Below are 24,268 nucleotides of genomic sequence, written 5' to 3'. Positions count from 1 at the left end.
CATAAGTCTTGAGATGTCACATTTATTTTGTGAATCTGATTTTATGAATTTATGAGAAAAACATTCAATTGAGGAGAAACAAAATTGCTAATAGTTATGAAAGCATTTTGAGAAACACAGAACTCATAATTTTAAACCAAACATAGCAAACTCTTAAGAATTGGTTATCGGAATTTCACATCTGTAGATAGAAATGTATAATGCTTATGTATTTATTTTAAAAGTTGCCTTACTTGTTAAGGAAATTAGAAAAAATGATCTGGCAGTTTTATAAAAAGGTTGAAATGTTTTTAGAATCATTTTGAGATGCTCCATTATTTTCAGATTCTAAAATACTATTTGAGGAATAAATTTTTCTTTCCTGATATAGATGATAAAACATTTGGACCAAAAATAAGCATTTCTTTCTAACCAAAATTAGCTCTGCGTGAATTTTAACTGGCACTCTTGGTATGAATCTTTATGGTCATGGAGGACAAAATAAAATATTAGGAAATATTAGATGATCACAAGAAAAAGGACAGATTAGCCAGAGCTAAAATATCATGTTGTACAATTGACACATATAAATAAACATTAGGTTGAAAGAGAAAAGCCTCAGATATCCTGGCTTAGCCAACTTTAGAAGAAAACAAAAAAATCTTAGTCTATTTCTAGGGAAAATGAAATAAAAATGCTTTTCTACACAGGGTAGCAAAATATTTCAAAATTATTGGTCTTATGAGGCAAAAACACTTATTTGTAAATCATTGTGTTCTACATTTTTTGTTAAGGAGGCCTTCCATTAAGGAAGAGTTCTTGCTATGGTTGAGGATTTTATTATTTATTATTGTTACTTATCATTGAGCACTGCCCTTCCTCCTACCCCCGCTCCCCAACCATCACACTTTTAGGAGCATTTGTTACACATTGCACACAGAAGAAGAAAAAAGCTTTTATAGATAGTTTTGTAATACATGTTGCTTACCTGGTTTTGGTATGTCTGGTCATGAGGATTTTTTATCATCATGAAGGATTCACCTGTTCTGGCAGCATCCATGTGTTGCACATCTCAAAGAGATTTTTTTTTAACCTGAGACTTAATAAGGACAACAAAAGAAGTTACTGAGAATGACTGTATCCGCCTCAGTAAGAAGAATTGTATCATTTCCTATATACGCAACAAAAGCTAAAGACTTGACTGATATTTACTTAAGGAAACAGGCAATAGCTCCTAAGCAGGATGTTTATAAATAAATCATTCTAGGGGCACCTGGGTGGCTCAGTCAGTTAAGCATCCAACTTCAGCTCAGGTCATGATCTCATGGCTCATGAGTTCAAGCCCGGCATTAGGCTCCGTGCTGACAGCTCAGAGCCTGGAGCCTGCTTCCAATTTTGTGTCTCCTTCTGTCTGTGCCCCTTCCGTGCTCATGCTCTGTTTCTGTCTGTCTCTCTCTCAAAAATAAATAAACATTAATTTTTTTTTAATTAAAAAAATAAATCATTCCAGTCCATACTGTGTTTTTCTTGGTGCCCCAGACTGCTCTTTTTTATCTGGAACATCTACTTCTGGCTTCAGGACCCATATTTCTAAGTCTTAATGTTTGTTGATGTCTTTACTCAGATTGCAGCTCATTAACTGCAGGGTCCTTATTCCGTGTTTCTATGGAAGCTTTGATTTCTTCTAATCTGCCTTGCAAATTACTGGCCCAGGCTATAGATTGTTACAGTGCTGTTTTTTCTAACCCAGGGCACGCTTCATACTCAATATTTTGTGTTACATAAGTATGACTTCTGTTGATAAGAAATGCTAATAAAATACACACAGTGTATCTGTGTACCTGTCAATGGCTGCCCATTGCAATCAGAACAAAATACAAGGTCTACACTTTGGCATAGGTGATATGGTATCTTGCCTATCACTTTGACCTGAAGTGAAGACCAGACTCATCTTACTTTCTAATTCTTCAACACACTAAGCCATTTCTGTCTTAGGAGGTTCATACTAGTAATTTGAGATATTTGAGCTGAGGTTTGAAAGATGAGAAGAAAGTGCCAGCTTGAACTGTCTTCTTCCACATCATTATGTAGACAGTGACTTTTCATCATTCAGATCACATCTCAAATATCCCTTTCTCAAAGAGGTCTCCCCAGACCATTCATCTTAAGTAGACTTTCTCCCCTACCATCCTCCTTTACTCTTTCCCATTATGCTTATTTTCTTCACTGCATTTTCCATCTAAAATTCTGTTGTTTCCTTAATTCCCATACTGTAGTGTAGGCTCTGGGAGGGCAGGGTCTTTGGTTGGCCATTGTATCCCCAGCATCTAAAACATTGTCTGGCATATAATAGGTGCTCAATACATAGTAGTTGAATGCATAAGTGAGTGAATGAATGATAAAGAAATTTATAATATAGACTGAGCAATTCATTCCTTCTTTTTTTGAAAAACACTGTAACAACATGATAGTAAACTGAGTAGAGGGATATTCACTTATAATCCCAATTCTTAAAGAATTATCATTTTATAGGTTTTTCCATATGTATATGTATTTTTCATAGTTGTGCTCTATTTAAAATTTTTGATGTTTTGCTTTTGTTCATTTAATGTTGTCAAGCATTTTCCTAAGTTCTCCTAGTAAGTCCAGTTGTTTTAATGGCTACATAATACCACATTGACTTGATATTCCATCATTTATTCAACCATTTCCTTAACATGTTAAATAATTTGTTTCTAACTTTTTGCTATTATAGATAACACTGCAATGAATAGCTTAATCTCTATAGATAGCATTTTTCTTCTACTGAATAGGATAAATTATAAACATAAACTGACTGGATTAAAAGGTATGAAGCTGTTCAAATATATTATGACATTTAAAATATTTATATCTTATAAATTGCAAAGGAATGTATATCACTTTATTTTAGAGCTTACTCAAAAATACTTTTCATAATGTCAAAATGGCATGATGCAGATGTTTAAAGGCTAGGTTAATTTTTAAAGCTTTGGCTTGTTTTATTATTTTCACACATATTTATAAAATACTGTAAGTGCCTTGGGTCATAACCAGATTCCTTTTGACTTACAAAGTAGTCTTAGTACAAAGCTGTGTAGAGTCTATGGATAAATGATATTCCTTTATTTAAGTTGTCACTTTTAGTAAATAGGGAAGCCATAAAAAAAAAAAAAAGCTATAGCTAGGATAAGGAGCTTCATGAGTGATGTAATGGGATAGATATTTGGGATTATAAGATTACATATGAGGGAAATCACAACTTTTCGTGATCAGTTTTAATGATATTTGCAATTTGTTTTACCTTTTTTTTTTTCCTCAAAGCTGGAAGAAATTTTATAGGGAGAAATGATTTGAGTGCCTTTGAGAACCAATTTGGAAATGTCTTTTAAAGTATTCTTTAACTCTCCTTATTTCTGTATGTGGGGAGAAGTTTACCTGTTTGTAGAGGTTATACAAATAAACTATTCTTTGAGACATTTCTCTTTGGATCTTTTTTGAACTTTTCGAATTATTTGAAGTCAAATGTAAGTATTGTTTTTTATAGGCATAGAACAACCATGACACCTTTTGCATAGATTTAACATTAGATTCTGGGCTTTCAAATATTATGTTCTATTTTCTAATACCTTTATTCCCTTAAAACATCTCCTCTCTAATTTTCTTAAAGAAAGATTAACTTCTTCTCCTTTGCTATTTTATCTAGAGCATAATATAATTTATTATGAACTGTAAATTTAAAAAATGTATATTTTGGACATTATTAAGCATTTTACTAAACCTGCATTTAGAAGCGGCTACTTCACTTTTCCAAAAGAGACTTTGCTTTTCTCTGCCATCTAAAAATTCTTATTAGCATAAGCTGTATATAATTTTTTTCTTTTTATGTAGTCAGGTAACACTTTCCTAGTTTACCTTTGTCATGTCTTCTCCATGATTTTTCACCTTTATTGTTTTTAATAATAATATCACCATGTAACAGGACATTCATTTAATTTATCAAGCAAATGTTAATTGGGCACCAACTATATGCAAGCTACTTTCTCAGGTACAAGGTATGCAGGAGTGACCAGACGAAAGTCCCTGCCCTCGTGGGACATGATACATAAATAATTGTATTAGAGAGTGATTAAGTGCTGAGAATAAACAAAGTAGAGAAGAGAGTGTATGAAATATGGGGGACATTGAAACTTGATGGGATGATCAGGGAAGGTTTCACTGAGAAGGAGATTTTTAAGAAAAGACCTGAAAGAAGTAAGGAGATGAGCCATGGAAGTAGCTATGTGGGGAAGAGCATTCCAGGTCTAGGGAATAGCAAGACTGGTAAGAAAGCGTGTGCAGGGGGATTGGGTCACATGTGGGGGAAGAAACTGGAGAAAAAACAGAGAGCAAAATCATGTAGCAAATGTTGGAGTTATGTAGTTATCTTTATTCTGTAATTTTCCTGAGAATTTAACTCAAATTGATTTTGAATGAATTGAAGAGTTAGACTATAATATGTTAGAGTTAGACTATAGTATGTTAGAATTGACATTTGGAGTCAAAAGATTTTGCTGTTTAGCTTACCCGCTGAATAGTTAACTCTTTCTGAACTTCAGTTTCCTTGTCTGTAAATGGGAGAGAATATAATTGAATAATATACCCAAATACTCCAAAAAAAATCTGTTTACTGCCGTTCAAATGTAAGTTGTGTTGTTTTTTATTCTGTTAGGCCACCAATGAATATCTTTTAAAATTTGTTAAATTTTAGTATTCATTGGCTTTGCTATGTCTGGATATTTCTACAGTTCATAATTTTTTTGGACTAGATAGTCCCTTTAATAGATCTTTTGTGAAAAAGCTTCTATAACATAAATGGACAGGTCTTGCCTGTCACCCAACAGCGCCATGATGATTTTACTCTCAGTTGCAGTGGCTTCTGTCATTTACCTCAGATTTTTACTTGCCTTTACTTTGAAGATAGCTATTAGCAAGGGGAAATAGGCTCTGTTGGAATTTTTTAATCTCATTGAGGTAAAACTACCTCACTAACATGCTTTGGCCTGTTTAGGAAATAAACATTTCATTTAGAGAACCTCTAGTCAGAGGTTTGTGAAGCTCTAAGTAAATGGGAAATTATTATACCAGCACATTGGCCCCCCAGCCCAGGGTAACATGAAGCTTCAAGGACCTCCTGAAGTGCGTATTGCTGCTGGGTATGAAGTACCTAGGACATTCATAATAACTTTTGCTTTAAGTTTTCAAAATTTGAAAGAATTTGTTAGAATAGAGCATTGGTTCTCAAACTTTGCTGCACATTAGTCACTAGGACCTTTTAAAAATCCCAATGTCTAGGTCATACCTCATACTAATTAAATCAAAATGTCTAGCTTGAGAGCCTGGTAGGAGTAGTTCTTAAAGACTCCCAGGTGATACCAGTGTGTAGCAAAGTTTGAGACCCTTAAGAGTATGTGGCTCTGGCCTCCATTCTTTTACTACCTATTATTGTTTCACATGCTTTAGCACCATGAATGGGAGCTTGATAATCCTATCATGAGGAACATTTGAAAGTAGTAGGTAGTATCTCTCAAACAGATTTGTGTTCCACGTTTTTTTAAGAGTATGTACTGTTTTACATAGTCTTGTGTTGTTTTGAACTTTAATTTTCATTATGACCCATGGTAGATATATTTATGTTATTTTTTTCCATTTATTACAGATATTTCCTTGGCAACTTTAAATAAAGCCATGCTTTGTGATTTAAGACACAGAATAAAATGTTCACAAGTTTTAGCTGGTTAGGAGTTCCATTCCTTTGTTTTGATTACAATGGCTATTTTCAGAATAAAGGACCAACAGCCAAGTTGTTTTTCCAATCCATTTTTATTTCTCTCCAGCTTAGTAATGAACTGTTATAGGCTGACCTAAATTTATGGTGTGAGTACAAATCTGAAGGAATAGAATATTTAATTGTATTATAGCTGCATTAATATTTACTAATACACACAATGATTGGTGTGTGAGATAAAAACTGACTTGCAGCATTAGTAACCTTGATATTATGAGTGAATAATCATTTTCCCAATTTTTTAGTTTATTAAGTCAGCCTCATTGTAATTTAATTAAAAAAATAGAATTTTAAATGTACAAGGGGAATTCCTAGGTGTCTTGGTTCCTAATGTTGACAAGAGCCAGAGTTTTGGCTGCACATCCTGGAACATTTGCCCAGGGCTTGACCTAAGTTCCAGTGGTTACAATACTATCTTTAAACAATAGAAATTCTATTTTGATTTACAAAAAAATTAGTGTTTCATGGTCCGTGTCAAATGTGTGTGTGAAAAAATGCAGAACATGAATTGATGCTCCGTGAGTTTTTTCATTGTCATTTAAAATTAAAGAACATGACCCTGCTGTTTCCAGTACTGTCAAAGTAATGAAAATTATGGAAATTTCCACAGTGCAGATATTTGGCTTAATTCATAACATTCAGTTGTCCAATTTTTGTTTGGGATCTTTTGTTTTTCTTGTTTTGCATTTTTAGTTTGTTTTGTTTTCAGCCATCATTTTGTCTTATCATCTTCAATTCTAGAGCAACCTGACAACAGTAATGATACCAGTGAATTGGGCATCCTTGTCATTCCTGAGATTAGTGTCACAAATGTGGCCGGAGAGAGAACCGGGAATGGGGAAAAAGGCAGAACACTAGGAGAGATTGATGCTCAGCATATACAGGGTGTGCAGGAAACAGCCACAGATCCTAGAACTGAGAGCAAAGGCTTGCCAGAGATCAGGAGGCAAAAATCTGTAAGAAAAATGATGGAGGATGGAATAAACTCACCTGGCAGAGTGCAGTTTTAGCAGAGCACTTTCTAGCTGCCCTCCAAGGTATCTCATGGCACAGGGCCACTGCTGCATGTCTTAAGCAACAGTTGCACAGTCACAGAAATTTTGCATGTCATCTAATAATCAAAATGCATGAATTATGCACCACAATTTCTCAATGATCTAATGCTCTTTGGAATGGTCGTACCTATATTTTCTCTGAATAAACTGTTATAAAAACTAAGGCAGAAGATTACTTCCACAGTAATTTTCTGCTTATATTTTGAGATCTAAAATTATATTTTATCTTTATATTTTTAACATCTTTGATTTGAAGGATAATGTATATAGAATTTTAACAAGTTTGAACTTGTGATACTTAGGGTCTATTTTTTTTAATCTTTGTAAAATAATCTAGAATGTAGAATGCAACCTTTAAAAAAATCTTTAAAATATCTTAATACCATTTTTTTAAAGTTCCTTGGTAAGAGCTTCGATTTTATATTGCTTTGCTACTTGGGGAGACTTTACCCCTAGTTTTACTGTGTGATATTTTCCTTAATTGTTTCTGATCTTTTGCATGAACTAGAAGAGAAATCTTTCTTAAAACATGGGGGGCGGGGGTGTTATGGCATGCTTTTTGTTTAATACACTCTAAATTACTCTTATTTAGTTACAATGAACTATTTTTTACATTTTATACAATGTTTCAATTTATCCTTTAATTTCGGTCTATAATGGGTTGTTTTATGTAATTATGCTAAAGTTTAAAGTATCATTGATTTGGTATTAATCATGAAATAAGAATTATTTAAGATACTTAATATTAATTAATCTTTATTATTTCTTTGTTTAGGAAATACAGAATTAACAGGTCAAGAAGAACTCATGGAGATATCTGAAGTTGACGAGGGATTTTATTCCCGGGCTGCGTCTAGTACTAGCCAATCGGGTTTATCAAACAGTAGTAACAATTCTAGTAACAAGACAAGTGTAGGAAAGACTCAGAGACGGTCAGGAGGAAGCAAAACGGGAGGAAAAGAAAAAGAAACCACAGGGGAGTCTTGCAAAGACCACTTTGCCCGAAAACAAACTCAGAGAGCCCAAAGTGAGAATCTTGAGCTTCTCTCTTTGAAGAGACTGACATTAACTACCAGCCAATCTCTGCCTAAACCTTGTAGCCATGGTTTGGCTAAGACAGCTGCAACTGTATTCAGTAAATCCTTTGAACAAGTCAGTGGTGTCACAGTCCCACATAACCCATCATCTGCTGTTGGCTGTGGGCCTGGGACAGATGCCAATAGGTTTTCTGCTTGTAGTCTCCAAGAAGAAAAGCTTATTTACGTTTCTGAAAGGACTGAACTTCCAGTGAAGCATCCATCAGGTCAGCAGAGACCTCCTAGTATCAGCATTACCTTGTCTACAGATTAATTTGTAATAGTTTTCCCACCTAACTAATGAATCTAGAAATACGACTCTGCTTCTTTATGAAAGCACCCATCGTCTTTTATCCCTGTCCCAGACGGGAGCCCTTGTGTCTTAAATTCTAAAGGCTACCTTGACCTTATGAAGGGAATAACGTGTAGGTTGTAATAAGGTCAAACGTGGTTCTGTTATTTCTTGGGTGTATTTTCCCCCCTTGATTTGAGTCTTTTTTTTTCTTTCTTATTTGTTTCTATGGTCTAAGATGGTCAGTGTCACAATACATTTTGGCAAGTTGTCTGATCAAATTGGGGACATCTCATGTGAGGTTGTGAGTTCTTATTTTTTAATAACTCCTATTTTGGTAGTTGTATGTTTGGCCTTCAGTGTAAAAGGGAATCTCATGCATGGGAGCTGTTTTTGAAAGGAGGCAGAGGGTGCAACTCCAGGAATTCTGTCGCTGACTGCACAACAGGGCAGTCTGAAAATCAGGCATGTTAAAAAAACAAGAATGATGTGTATGAAAAGTGCCTGATAAAAATGTTTGTAATCAGATTGTCCTTAAGATTAGTGGAATCATTTATATAAAGCACTGGAAAAAGCCTCGTAACTCAGTACCTAGACTATTATGTAATTCCAGGGGAAGGGTAGAGGGATTTCTGTTGTTATCTTTGGAACATTTTTATATAAAAATCAGATTGCCAGTAGATGTGTCGTTTTGAAGTATTTGATCTGGATTTAGCAGGTGAAAATCCCTTTCAATTCCTAAAACGTAATCAGCCATGAAGCTGACTTACCCTGCTGCTTGACTTTGGAAATCCTAGGTAGTTTGGTTTCCTAGAATTCAAAGTATACATCATTGAAGTCTTCCTGGAAATCATCGTAAATCGTGCAACACAGCTCTCAAGACACCGGTGTCAACCATATAATATTGAATTGTTTGTCAGCAAATGAAGGAAATTAGGTAAATTTTTCATCTCTAAAATGTCATGAAAGAAAGCATAATGAAATATGGACAAAGGACATTTATGTAATTAATTTAGGTTTATTTATGTTTGTGCTCTTAAATTTAGAATTGTAAAATATGAAAGAAGTTAAATAATTTGTTTGTGAACAGGCCTAGTTTAAATGTTCTTGTCATGGTAGAAAGAATAATCAATGTAGTTGGCCCCAACCAAAAAATAAAAATAAAAAAGGCAATATGGCAGAAGCTAAACAAACTTGTATGTAGCTGTAGAGAACTGTGTGACCTCTAGATAGATGTAAAATGTGGTATTTGCTAGTGCTCGTCCTTTTAGCTGTGGTCAAGGCTCCCTGTAAATCAAATGTACGTAACTAATAATTCAGGGGGAGAGAAAGAAAGCAGGGCTGAGGATAAGGGTAAGTTGACTGGGAGGGAAGGCCTGTCTGTCCCCTCTTTGTCTCCTTCACTATTAATGCACAGTGGTTTCCTTATTCACAGTCCCTAGCTGTAGTTGCACAGAAAATGTTAGTTTTCCTTTTGTGCCTGCTTATGCAGAGCTCAAATGTGAAAAATTTGTATGTCCTAAAGAGTGCTAAAGCATACGCTATGAATGCAGTTTTGATCATAACTGCTTTGGCTACCATTTTAAATTTAAATCTTCAAAAAGCATGAACTAGTTTTCATTCATTAATCTTGAATAGAATATGGCTTTTATTAGAAGTGAATTTGAGTTTTTTAGTTCCACTAATAGAAATGGAATAAGATCTATTGCCATAAACTGTAGTTTAAAAAAGAAAAAGAAAAAAAAAAGGTAAGACTAGACCGTGAAACTTGATATTGTATTAATTTAACAGGAATCCTGTGTACAATTTAAAATATTTGTAAAATGTCACTGTGAATTTCCTTTTGTCTTTTTCTAATTCTTTAACAAAAAAAATCCCTCAGGCATATAGCTACTAACAATATTAATAGTCTTAAGAATTAATTTTAGAAGATTGGCCTTTTAAGCAAGTCAAGTGCTTAGGAAACGTAGAATAAATCTGAGGAAACAGCTGGCAGAAATGAGAGATCAGATTTTAATGATCAACTGCTGTAATGGAACCTCATTTTGGTATTATTCTAGATCATTGCTACTCCTACAGTCTGAGGACCAGTAAGTAGCATTGGCATCACTAGGCATCTTGTTAAAGATGTAGAATTTCAGAGCCACTTTTAATCTACCGAATCATAATCTGCCTTTTAACAAGATCCTTAAGTGATTTTTATGTGCATTAAAGTTTAAAAAGAGAGTATCAAAAGTACAAATTACCTACCTAATATTTGGAATTTTCAGTGGTCTCACAACACTAGATCAAATATGTTAGATACTAAATATTATAATCTTCATTGTTTTTAATAGCTTATAAATTTTTAATAGTGTCTATGACACTTATTAGATCCTTACTTCTAAATTTTTAATGATTTTCATTTATTTTTACAATAAAATTATAACATTTTATATTTTTCATATTAACTATAAATGGAATCAGAGCTGTAGATGCCTACCATTTTAAGTATGAAAGAGGTACCACCGTTTTATACAATGCACAACAAATCTTCATGTGTATATTCTTTAAAGAACTCTGAAGGCTTACTTAGTGGAGTGGTTCTGAATTTTTGTTTCAAGTGATTTGCACGAGTTGATTTCCTGGAAGTTATGTTGACAGTAAAATTATTTAATAGCACCTTTGATACTATTTCAAATAAGGGTTATACATTTGAAAATTTTTATAGCAATTATAAATATTGGATAAATGCTAACTATGGTAACAATTAAAATTATCCCTCTTACTCAGCTTTCCAGATTTTAAAGTTGGGGTGACTTTTTTAGGTCATTTTTTCACAAAGATGCTAATGTAACCATTTGGTCACAGATCTCCTCTATATCTTTATCACAAAAAGGATTCTGCCCCAAATGGGAAATTGCACCCCATAGTTCAAAGGATCTGAACAAAAATGATAGTTCCATTCCACATTTTAAGCCATTAGGGAGTCTTAAAATTACCCAACCTCTCACTCTTCAACTACTCAACTACCTGGGGTATTCTAGTGAAGGTAGGTCCCAGCATTTGCCTTTGGAATTGAGTAGGGACTTGCCTTTGGAATCAAGTTCAAGGGAGTGTCCCCAGAGGACCTAGGACAGGTGAGCACCCTGGAACCCCTTGTACTCCACCATGGAACTTTTTGAGGCAGCTCTGTAGATTTGAAGGGTAGAAATTCTCAGTCCTTAAATGATGACAAAGTTTGTTTTGAAAAAGCAGTATTTTGTTGCCCTTTTCAATTATGAAGCAACTGCTTAATAAACAAAACAAAAAGTTAGAGGGAAATATGTTTTTTAAACCAAAATAGATAAAAATGATACCAGTTTTAAGGGATTTTGCCTATTTTGGAAGACTCAAATTACAATGTTAAAACCTTTACATTTAAATTATAGAGAAAAAAATTGTACTCTGAGACATAATTTTAAATAGATATTTAAAATAAGACTTTAACATTTGACTCTATAGGCACAATAAATTTACACTTTGTTAAAGGGAAGCACATCAAGGAAATCTATATCATAAATAATATAACAAAAAATGTTTCTTAAAAAGCCATTAAAGAGAAGAATAATTTGATGGGCACTTAAGTTAAGCATTGTAGATAGAAATAAATGTATAATAGTGTCTTCCCAGTCTTTGGATAAAAAATATAAACTCTCTAGTCCTTTACTTAGCATGAAATTTATATTTTTAGATTAGTTGCTTAGTAAAATTATACTCAGTACTTGAGTTATTCACATTTATGTTTAATATTGTTAAATTCTTTATCAGAGAACATAAATATGTTATCCTATGTATTTTGTAACTTGTGCATATCTAAAAAGACTAGCAGTGAACATTTTGGAAGATGTTTTTGTGTTTTTTTATAGCAGAGATCTAGAGTACCTGTGTCTTAATATGAAGTTTCTTTTAGTAAACTCAAGATCTTATTTTGCATACCTTTGCTTTCTCTTATGTAGGGTTTTTTGTGTACTGCTTATCTTTATTTCTAATCCTGTAGTGATACTAATCTTTTCATAGTAAATGTACTTGTTTCTAATTGTATTCCAGGAGTTTACATTCCTAAAGAATAAACTATGACTTTGCATATTTTTATGTGCTCTCTACATTTTTAAGGCTATGGAAATAAACTGGAGTTTAGTTTTTTGAAGTTTTGTATATTTGTGTAAATGTCCTTATGCAGTACTTTATACAGCAGTGTTGCCTCTTGTTTTATTGAAATAAAAACTGAAAAAATATGTTTTCCAGATCATTTTACTCATTAAAAATCATCATAAATTTTTGCAAAAGTCATGATGTGGAGGAAGAAAGTTAAAGGAGGAAGACTTAGGTGAGTTGAGCCATTGAGAACTTTTGGGAGTAAGCCATAGGACAATGACATCTCATTTCCAGCTGTATGTTTTACACAGCCCAAGGATAGGAAGTAAGTTCATTGGTGTCCATCCAAGAGAAAATGAGCTCCGTAGGTCATGTGCCATTGACTCATTATTTATCAAACCAGAAGCACAGGCAAATATAGATAATAAAACTTTGCCCTTTTATCTTTAATATGAGTCTTTATCTCTTGAGTACAGAGGTTTTATGCCCCTAGTTCTGAACATAGGACTTTTTGCATAGTGGGTATTGAGCCATTTAAGGAATGTGTGAGTTAGGTTGGGATTAGTTTTGGGAAAGAATGAAGGATGGAGTCTCTAATATATTATACTACTATAAAATTTTCGAATTTCATTTATTGGCTCTAGGAAATCTCTATGGCATTACTTGAATTGCTTTATTGTGTGTGCTTAGAAACAAGACTGTCTTAGAAACTTGAAAAGAAGTTCCTGGTGTGTAGTTGATTTGATTGTATATTTGGCTAATTCCATTTTAGCTAAGGAACTATGTAATTTGGGAAATGTTTCCTGAACTATTAGGAAAGTATTTGGAGAGAAGCACAACAGTGATGTTGTAAGCAGTATATTAGCCCTATGAAATATATATTCTCCTAGTGACTTTAGTAATCCCAATAAATCGTTGACTGATCTCAAAGAATCTGACTTTGGTAATACTGATATAATTATTTTGTAATTGTTAAGAAAGGCCTTTACAAACAATTCTAGTCATTTGCTAATTTCCCGTGCATTGTTATTGTGGCAGTGGTAATAGCTAATATATATAATTAAAATTATAATCTCATTTCATCTTCAAACCAATTCTACAAAATGAGTAGAATCCCCATTTTACAAAAGAGGAAACTGAAGCTCTCTAAAGGGCAGGTGACTTGCCCAAGGTCACATAGCTGCTGGGTGGGAAAGCTAGGGCTTGAACACAGCTCTATGACTCTCACTTTCCTTTTGTATTACTTGGTAAAAGGAGGTACTAAGTAAATACTACATAGTGGACATATATTTGAAATTCATTCATCCCATCTGTCTTACAGGTGAGAGAGTTAATTTTTAACATAAAAATAAAAGTTTTCCAAAAATAAATTGTGATATGTTTTGTAGAACTTTAGATAATTGTGTTTCGGTGGTAAACCAAGTGCTGATTATTCTGATGTTAAAAACATGGTAAAATGCAAATTAAGATTTTGTCATTTTTTTTTATGTGTCAGATAGATAAAAATGAGATTGACACTGGTATTGGTATAGGTGTGGGGAAAACAATCTTCGGCTAACTTACCACAGGAGTGTAAATTGATACAACTAAGTCATTGAGCAATTCAGCAGGATCTATCCAACTTTAAAATACATACACCCTCCCACCTAGCAATTCTACTCTTCTGTGTCTATTCCAGTCCTTATATTCTACAGAAATTTTAGCACAAATGTGTAAAGGTATTCATTGCAGCATTGCTTATAATGGCAAAAACAAAACAAAACAAAACAAAGCAACTAAATGACCAATAATAAAGAACTCGATAAATTATGGTACTTGCATATAGTGGAATATAATGTAGCTGTTAAAAACAAGGCAGATCTGTATGTGGTGATTCAGAAAGATTGTATTATATAATGTTCCCTGAAAAAAATCATGTCATACACACACACATATCATACGTGTGTGTGTGTGTGTGTGTGTGTGTGTGTGATCCCATTTTCATAAGAAGTGTGTGGAACATTTAATATGGGTGTTTTGTATGTATGGTAAGTTTCTATATACATATATAGCAAGTGTATAACGTGTATATATTATATATGTGTGTATATATACAATAATACATATACACATATGTTTGCTGGTATGCAGGGAGGAAAGCATTATTTTTCTAAGCATGATCTAAATATAGCATGCATTAGAAAAAACTTGTGGTTTTTAAAATACAGATTCTGGGGCCTTGTATTAATCCCCCTGAATCAAAACAACTGAAGTGTGAAGCATGGCAACCTATATTTCTTACAAGTTCCTCAGTTAATTTTTATACAAACTTAACATTTGGCCTAGTAGCTGAGAGAAATGAATTGATTATCTTTGTGTCTCTGGTAGTTGTTTGTAGAAAGATGAACTTCTTTTGGGGGAATCTGAATGGCTCAGTAAGTTAAGCGTCCAACTCTTGATCTTGGCTCAGGTCATGATCTCATGGTTTGTGAGTTCGAACCCTGCATCGGGCTCCCTGCTGACAATGCAGAGCCTGCTTGGGATTCTCTCTTTCCCTGTCCCTCTCCAACTCGTGCTTTCTCTCTTTCAAAATAAGTAAACTTAAGAAAAAAAAAAGACAAACTTTTTTTTTACATTTATTTATTTTTGAGAGACAGAGAGAGAGAGAGCGCCCGCGCGCATGAGCACAAGTGGGGGAGGGGCAGAGAGAGAAGGAGACAGAATCCAAAGCAGGATCCAGGCTCTGAGCTGTCAGCACAGAGTCCGACGCGGGGCTCAAACTCAAACTGTGAGATCATGACCTGAGCCGAAGTTGGACGCCAAACTGACTGAGCCACCCAGGAGCCCCTAGACAAACTTCTTTTTAAAAAATAATTAATTGATAGATTAATTTTTAAGTTGAGGTATAATTGACATATAACATTATACTAGTTTCACGTGTACCATAATGATTAAATATTTGTATATATTGCAAAATAATCATCACAAATCTAGTTAATATCTGCCACCATACATAGTTACAGGATTTTTTTTTCTCTTGTGATGAGAACTTTTAAGATTACTCTGTTCACAACTTTCAAACATATAGTAGAATATTAATAACTTTTGGCATCATGCTGAACATTACATCCCCAGGGCTTATTTATTTTATAACTGGAAGTTTGTACCTTTTGATTCCCTTTACCCACTTTGCCTACCCTCTCTTATCCCCACCTTCTGACTTTATTTCACTTAGCATAATGTCCTCAGGGCCCATCCATGTTGTTGCAAATAGCAAGGTGTCCTTTTTTATGGCTGAATAATATTCTATTGTGTGTGTGTGTGTGTGTGTGTGTGTGTGTGTGTTATTCAGTTGACCCTTGAATAACACAGATTTGAACTGCATGGATCTACTATATGCAAATTTTTTCAATAAACATATTCTTTCTTTCCTATGATTTCTTTAATAACATTTTCTTTTTTCTAGCTTGCTTTATCTTAAGAATACAGTACATAATACATATACAAAATATGTGTTAATTGCCTGTTTATGTTATTGGTAAGATTTGTGGTCAACAGTAGTCTATTAGTAAATTTGGGGGAATTCAAAAGTGATATGTGGATTTTCGACTGCATGGGGAAGGTCAGCACTCCTAACCCCTTCATTGTTCAAGAGTTAGCTGTATACATTTTCTTCATCCATTCATCCATCAATGGACACTTAGGTTGTTGAGAAAGGACAAACTTCTTGAAGCGATCTTGTTAATTAAGTAAAACTAAGTATGAAAACTGACTGCAGTAAGAGAGTGCACTGCCTTGATGTGCATAGCTGTGCTTCAGAGCCAGAAAATTAGGTAATAGATAGAACTTGGGGATCTGTGCTCAAATGGTTTGAGGCATGTCTGTCAAGAGAGAAAACTGATTGGATTTGGCAAAGTTAATGAAATGGTTTAGGATTGGTGGACACAGCAAGCAAGAGCCTTGAAAAGTCTTGGTAAACTGTTGTTTGATAAGCCAGCTGTTTGTCCAGATAAGCAAATTATTGTCTCCATCCTATAGGAATTTCCTTATACAAACAAAAAATTAGGGACTGCTTCTGTTTGTTTTTTGTTTGCCTAGTTTACAATCCTGTCTTTCCTAGGCAAAGGTTTCCTGGAATAAACAACTAAGTCCTGTTGACATAGGTGGGCTAAAGTCTTATCTGGGTCACATTGACACTGATGGTTTCAGATCTGTTTATCTCTCCCTATTCAAATTGTAAGTCAATATTATAAACACAGCATATTCATAATGTCCCTTAGTGACTTCTTATGGCTCTACTGAAGATATCAAAGATTTCTTCTGAAGCTTCTTGACTCCTATATCATACTTGGCTCATAGTTGGTGTGTGCTCCAACATAATCATCATCACAAGAATTATCTCTTCACACTCTTCCACACTAGGCCATTGCCCTGTGTGTTAGTTTAGTATAAACCTATTATATGATAGTAGATGAAGATTTGTTTTACTATATACTATGTGAATCCAATCCAGTAAATGGGTGGCAAATAGGAGATCTGTGTTACTTTTCTTCGATTCAAGAGAAGTATGTGAAACTCCTTTGTTTCATACATCCACACAGAGATAAAGGTGAAAGTTATAAAACTTGACTGCTTTGGTTTTTTAAAGTGTATCTGCATAAAAAAATTTGCTTTGGGAAGCAAATTATGATACATTACATCATGGGTTTTTTACTTAAAGTAATGAATAGCATGAAGATATTTCTGGTCTAGCATTTGAAATTTATTTTTTTCTTCTATCAGATTCTTTTCTTTTCATCATGAAGGTGAATAGGGTGCACACAGATATACAACATAAAGACAGGTAAGGCAAATCTAAATCCAGATTCACATTGCCCATTTTATGAGGAATCTCATGTATATATGGTATCTATGTATCTATGGTATACATGAGTGATGTCTATACTTTTCAGAAAATTAAGTAGGGAAGACCTAACTTCAACACTATAAATCCTCACTTCTTATTTCACTTGCTTCCTTTTATAGAAGCTACAAGTATATTTAACTTTGTATCCCAGGTCCACTACTGCCTCATGAAGGCTCGTAGTATATTTATCTTAAAACTTTTACTCTTCTCATTTAGCTGAGATGCTTCTACTTCTATCTTGCCCCCACACTATAATTTTTACTAACATTTTCTTCTCCAAATCTTGTAAAATATAACCCTAAGGAACAACATGTCACCACTTCCTCTTCTGTTCCAATTCTACTCTAGTGTAGAATCTTGTTTCAATATCCATTTACATCCATCAAGTTGAATTTAATGAGGCAGGATGCTTGAAAGGAGAAAAAAAAAAAAAGAGCAAGCAAGCAAATCCATGAACTATACACTTATAATGCAAGAGAACACTATATTTCCCAGTTCACCAAGGAGGAAAAAATTGAGTCTGGTTATACAAGTGGTACTGCGCAGTATGCTAGTACTAGGTAGAAATAGACTGTGGTACTTCAACGTCAGTCAATGATGGTGTGGAGGACAGTAAGAAAAGGAACTCCTTACAGTGAGAATAAATGTGGGCAGTATTTTTTGTTGTCTGCTTTGCACAGAAGGTGAGATTTCTAGGTCTACACCATTTTATGACTCATGTTGACCAGGTGGTAAATTCCATGGTAGTAACCTTGGAAGATGAGTGATAAAATTTGGGCATGGTTGGACTAATTGTAAATGTAAACGTATGGTTGGACTTCTCAAAATGGGCTCATATGGTAAGAATAATCATTTCCCACATAAATACTAAGCAAAGGCCCTATTGTGAAGGAGATGCTTCATAAGCAGATGGTCAAGTTGATTCTGAAGATGTTGACAGTTTTTTGTTTTTTTTTAAATACCTCAATCCATGTTCAATCAGCTTATGAACAACGTGGCTATCCTGGAAAGATTGGGGCTATACATGGACTTCAACAATATGGCTCTTCTTTCATCAAGGCTACTCTGACGGCTGCTACTGCTAAAAGCCTAGTCTGAAAGCAGGAGGGACCATCCCTTAGATATCATGCCCTAGGGTGACCAAATAGTTGGTTAGTACCAGATTGATTTTAATTAAATCTCTTTTCTCATGGAGAGGTCGCTATTTTTCCTCATAAAATGGGCAATGTGAATCTGGATTTGGATTTGCCTTACCTGTATGTTGTATATCTGTGTGCAGTGCTAAGCACCCTATTCACCTTCATGATTTTCCTCAAAATGTTGCATCTAAGGAGCTTATTACATAAGAAATAAGGTAGAGGGGGAATTCCACTTCCAGGAATGGCAAACCATGTAGTTAACATCAAAATTTCTACGGACAACTAGATAATCTGGAAAAAATCTTTTTAAAATATAAAAATCTAGAAAGGCAAGCCCATCATTAGGGCCATTTCTTACGTGGAAATATTCGCTGATTCTAGAGGGGGATAAACAGTGGTTTTACTACCTTTGGGAGGCTAGGAAGACAAATTTTGGATAGTGCCTACCAAGTTATGAGAGAGAACTTAGAAAACTCCCATGCTTGGGTTCTAGACCCCATAAAGCTCCATCAGAGAAGTAAAAGTGACTTGAAGTTACACTAACCCCCCCTACACACATACAAAGGGAATTCAGTGAAACCTCAAATCATAACAGCTCCCAAAATTGAATTAAAGTAATCCCCTAGGTGCCCAGTAATAAACAAATAAATACTCCCTGGTGGGAGGAAAAAACAAACAAACAAAGAAACCATCATCTTAAGCCTCAAGTTCTGTAAGTTTTCAAATTAAATGTCCAACAGAGAAGAAAAAATAACCAGACACTTGTACAGCACAGCAACATTCAATGATAACAAGTGACATGGGATAAAATTATTTTAAACCAGTGTTTGAAGCCATCTAAGAACTTTTAGGCAAACAAGACTCTAAGAACAAAAAGCTCAGAGAGAAGGTATGCAGAAAAGAATTAACACAGCAGGCCCAAGACACTATCCTTAGAAAGCCCTGCTTGCGAGGTTGGTCTTCGGCTAGCATCTGCGAATTTGGAATATGGGAATGTTCCTACCATTCTTTAACTGAGAAGGTAGCTTACTAAGTGTAAGCTATTTACACAAACAACATGGCTTATGCTGAACACCTACTTTCCTTCTGGGGGTCTGTAATTATGATACGTGCTAGGCAGAAGGTACCTATGACCAACTTCCAATACAAACCCTGGGCAACAAGTCTAACGAGTGTTCACGGCAGACAACAATTCACATATGTTATCACAATTCCACATCCTGTGTGATTCCACAGGGAAAGGATTCTTAGAAGCTTATGCCTGGTTTTCTCTGGACTTTACCCCATGCACTTTTCCCCTTTGCTGATTTTGCTTTGTATGTCTCTGCTATAATAAAGCATAGCCATGAGTAGGACCATATGCTGAGTCCTGTGAGTCCCTCTGAATCACTGAACCTGTGGGTTGTCCTGGAGATTTACAACACAACAGAGAAGTGAGTAAACATTCTTCAGCTATGTCTTCCTTTATAGGATTGCCAGTTTTTGATACAAATCTGGGTAGAAGGAAGAAAGTTACTGCTAAGAATCAGAGAAGCAAACAAACTATTGCAACCCCACAAGAGTGAAGAGATAAAAAGTTTAGGATAATTGAGCCAACCAGCACTTGGGAGACCTAAAATCCTCATAAAGCAGGAAGGTTCAGAGAAGTGAGTCTCACACTCTGCTGATTCCCTCCCTTGAGTATTTGCTGAATTCTTGGATTGGTCAGAGCAGAAGGATTTTTAAAAAAACAAAAAGGCAGAAACCTGAAGGCCAAAACAAAGATTTTTTAAAATGTATATTGCATCATGGTATTGATGAAGCAAAAATTACATTCTAGAACCCATCAACAGAGGCACTGGTGTCTACTCCAGAATCTCATATAAGAACTCTGAGAATTACACCTTAGGAACAGGAAAGAATCCAAGTAAAGTAAATTAAACCTTATAACATTGCAATCTAGTTTCACATTCACTGAATTATAGATTGGATTAATGTGATTTGCCTACACTGTCTTCCTACCAGGGAATAGAGTTATCCCCCTCTGTAGGAAGGTAACATCCAGAGACTGTACAGTATATCATATACAATACCTAATATTAAGTAAAAAATTACAAAGAATACCAAAGAGCAGAACCATGAGGAAAAATAGGCAATAAAACCAGATCCACAGATGATCCAGTTATTAGTGTTATCAGAGGCAGACTTAGAAGTAGCTTTGATTAATGAGTCAAGATGGAGAATTTCATGAGAACCAGTATCTTTTTTTAAAAAAATTGATTTGAAATTGTACAATTGAAAAATGCAAAGCCTAAAATTAAGAACTCAATATACATGTTTTGGGACACCTGGGTGGCTCAGTCAGTTAAGCGTCTGACTTCAGCTCAGGTCATGATCTTGCAGTTCATAAGTTCAAGCCCCGCATCAGGCTCTGTGCTGTCAGCTCAGAGCCTGGAGCCTGCTTCAGATTCTATGCCTTTCTCTGCACCCCCCACACCCCCCTCCCCGGCTCTCTCTTTTTCTCTCTCAAAAATAAACAAACATTAAAAAAAACTTAAAAAAAAAAGAACTCAATATATATGTGTAAACAGATTGGAGAATGGATTAAACAACCCATTCTAAACAAAAGAGACAGATTGTTAAACTGGATTAAATAAAACCATATGATGACTACAGAAGATATGCTTTAGATTCAAAAGCACAAAAATTTCAAAATAAAATGATCTAAAAAAGATATATCATGCAAACAGCAACCATAAGAAAGCCATAATGGTTACACTAATATCAAACCATTAGATGTTAAAACAACAAAATGTTACAAGAGACAAAGAAAGCATTTTATAATGACAAAAGTGTCAATCCATCATGAAGATGTAACAACTATAAACATATTCACTAAAAACAAACCCCCAAAATCTATGAGGTAAAAACTGGCAGAATTGAAGGGAGAAATAGACAATTCAATAAGAGTTTGTGCCTTCAATACCCCCGCTTTCTTGTTTATTTTAATTCAAGTATAATTAACGTACAATGTTATATTAGTTTCAGGTGTATTCAGTAGCCCACTTTCAACAATGGATATAATGATGAGGCAGAAGATCAACAAGAATTTGCCCTAGTAATTCAAGGTTGGTGTATTAATTTCCTAGAGCTGCTATAACAAATTCCAAAAATGTGGCTTAAAACAACAGAAATTTGACTTCCAGAGGACCCTAAGCTACCTTGTCTCACAGATATAACTAGACAACAATCACATCAGTGTAAATAATCCAGAAGACACCCGGAACTGGCAGAACAAATTCCACAACTAAATGTAGAGAAGAGGCCGCATCAAAGAGAGTAAGAGGGGTGGAGATGTGGTCAGGAGCTAAATAGCCAAAACTGCTGAGAGGGGAGAGAAACAGACCTTCACATTGGGGAGCCCCTGTGGGGAAGACAAATCCCCATAACATTTGGCTCTGAAAACCAGAGGTGCTGAATTTTGTGAGTTTTTACAACCAGGGGGACTTAAAGCGTGAACTTTAAAAATCAGCTAGCTAGGTCCTGGGAGTGCCTGGAAGGTGATAGGAAAGTCCCCACCCTTAAAGAGACTGCACAACAAACAGCACCTAGAAAAACACCAGAGAAACAGCAATTTGAAAAAATGCCTGGGGCATAGGGGAGGGAGTTAGTTACTCCCCTCAGAGTGTGTCCCAGAGGAACAGAGATCTCTGGGAGACTCCTTTAGGAACAAAGTTGCCAGCAGGCACCATTTCCCTCCCCTACCACCACGGTACACACACGGCCACCTGTGGGAACCAATCTGTGCCGGCATTCATTACCTAATTTGCTTACACTGTGTCCTGCCCTTCCTGCAGGGCTTACCTCAGTTGCTGCACTGTGCATCCCCTCCCCTAGAAGACAAGCACAAACTTTGCCAACACTACATCTCCTGACCGGATACTTTGCAGGGTCTTGGTCCTGGTGGTGGCCAGCAGTCACCTCCCATGGAAGACCAGCCCTCATCTTGTCAAAACTGAGCACCCTGCTGCATGTGCATTGGCAGATCAGTCCCAGCTGGCTCCAATCTAGGCAAAGGCTGCATGTCTCCTGTGGAAGAGGAGCAGCATGCATCTTTTTAAAAATGTGCCCTGCCCACTAATTTCAAGAGCAGGAGATGCACCTGGCTCTCCAAACACACAGGAAAAGTTGGAGAGTTAGACAAAAAGGTATAGAAAGAGACAGAGGAATATTTCCAAAATGAAAGAATAGGACAAAACCACACCAGAAATATATATCTAATAGAGAATTTAAACTAATCATAAAGATACTCACTGGACTTGAGAAAAGAGTGGAGGACAACAGTGAGACCATTAACAGAGAGATAAAAAAGAATCAGAGATGAAGACACAATAATTGAAAATAAAAATACACTAGATGGAATAAATAGTGGATTAGAGAAGGCAGAAGAATAAATCAGTGATCTGGAGGACAGAGCAATGGAAAGTAATCAAGTTGAGCAGGTGAGAGAAAAAAAAAATACGTAAAATGAGAATAGACTTAGGGAAATCAGGGACTCTACCAAGCAAAATAACATTCACGTTATAGGGATGCCAGAAGAAGAAGAGAGGGAAAGGGGACAGAAAATTTATTTGAAAAAATACCTGAAAACTTCTCAAATCTGGGGAAGGAAACAGAAATTCAGATACAGGAGGCACAGAGATCCCTTAACAATATCAACCCAAGGAGGTCCACACCAAGACATATAATAATTTCAATGGCAAAAAGTAGTGATTAAGAGAGATTTTTAAAAGCAAGAGAAAAGTAGACTGTTACATACAAGGGAAATCCCATAAGGCTATCAGTGGATTTTTCAACAAACTTTGCAGGCGAGAAGGTAATGGATGATACATTCAAAGTGCTAAAAGGAATAAAATCCACAGCCAAGAATACTCTGTTCAGCAAGGCTATCATAAAGATAAAGGCTATAATAAAGATAAGGAGTTTCCCAAACAAAATTTAAAGGCGTTCGTGACCACTAAATCAGCCCTACAAGAAATGTTAAAGAGGATTCTTTGAGTGGAAAGGAAAGACCGTAAGTAAAAGTACAAAAAGTAGGAAGCACAAGAGCAGTAAAAATAAGTATATCTGTAAAACTCCGTCAAGGGACTCACAAAATAAAAGGACAAAAAGCAGGACACCATGTACCTAAAACATGGGAAAGAGAGGAGTCAAGAATGGGTTCTAAACTAAGTGACTATCAACTTAATATAGACTGCTATATTCAGAAGATGCTATATACAAACCTAATGTTAACCACAAAAACCAGTAACAGATATGCAAAAAATAAAGAGGAAGAAATCCGAGTATATCACTAAAGAATGCCAATTTACAGTGAGAGAAGAGAGCAAGGGAAGAAAAGAACAGATAAGATCCACAAAAACAAACACAAAACAAATAAAAATGTCAATAAATACATATCAATAATTGCTTTGAATGTAAATGGACTAAATTCTCCAATCAAAAAATATAGGGTGATGGCGTTGATTTAAAAAAAAAAAAAAAAGAGCCATCTATATGCTGCCTACAAGAGACTCACTTCAGACCTAAAGACACATGCAGGTTGAAAGTGAGGGGAAACATTTGTCATGCAAATGGATGTGAAAAGAAAGCCAGGGTAGCAATACTTTTAAACAAAGACTGTAACAAGAGACAAAGAAGGATTATATATAATTATATTATTATAACAAAGGGGACAAATGAATAAGAAAATATAACAATTTTAAATATTTATGTCCCCGACATGAAAGTACCCAAATACATAAAACAGTTAATAGCAAACATAATCGATAGTAATACAATAATAGTAGGGGACTGTAACATCCTACTTACACTAATGGACAAATAATCTAAACAGAAAATC

General features: G+C 35.1%; 1 protein-coding gene across 4 annotated transcripts in view; it reads left to right on the top strand.

Moving 5' to 3' along the window:
• Positions 1-24,268, top strand: part of HYCC1 (hyccin PI4KA lipid kinase complex subunit 1) — a 132,417-nt gene that overhangs the window by 90,947 nt on the left and 17,202 nt on the right. Inside the window, exons 11-12 of one of the 4 annotated variants that reach the window (XR_008420660.1) lie at positions 7,655-9,184; positions 12,514-12,595. Coding sequence is in view for 2 of the 4 variants with exons in the window: in XM_053898425.1 (XP_053754400.1) it covers positions 7,655-8,229 (575 nt within the window). In the remaining 2 variants the exon portion in view is untranslated. The other 3 variants (XR_008420661.1, XM_019443587.2, XM_053898425.1) reach the window with 3 other exon arrangements.

The sequence above is a fragment of the Panthera pardus genome, unplaced genomic scaffold, assembly GCF_024362965.1.
Source record: "Panthera pardus isolate Hobbes unplaced genomic scaffold, ASM2436296v1 HiC_scaffold_8, whole genome shotgun sequence".
NCBI classification, from domain to species: domain Eukaryota; kingdom Metazoa; phylum Chordata; class Mammalia; order Carnivora; family Felidae; genus Panthera; species Panthera pardus.
This window is presented reverse-complemented; position numbering and strand designations above follow the sequence as displayed.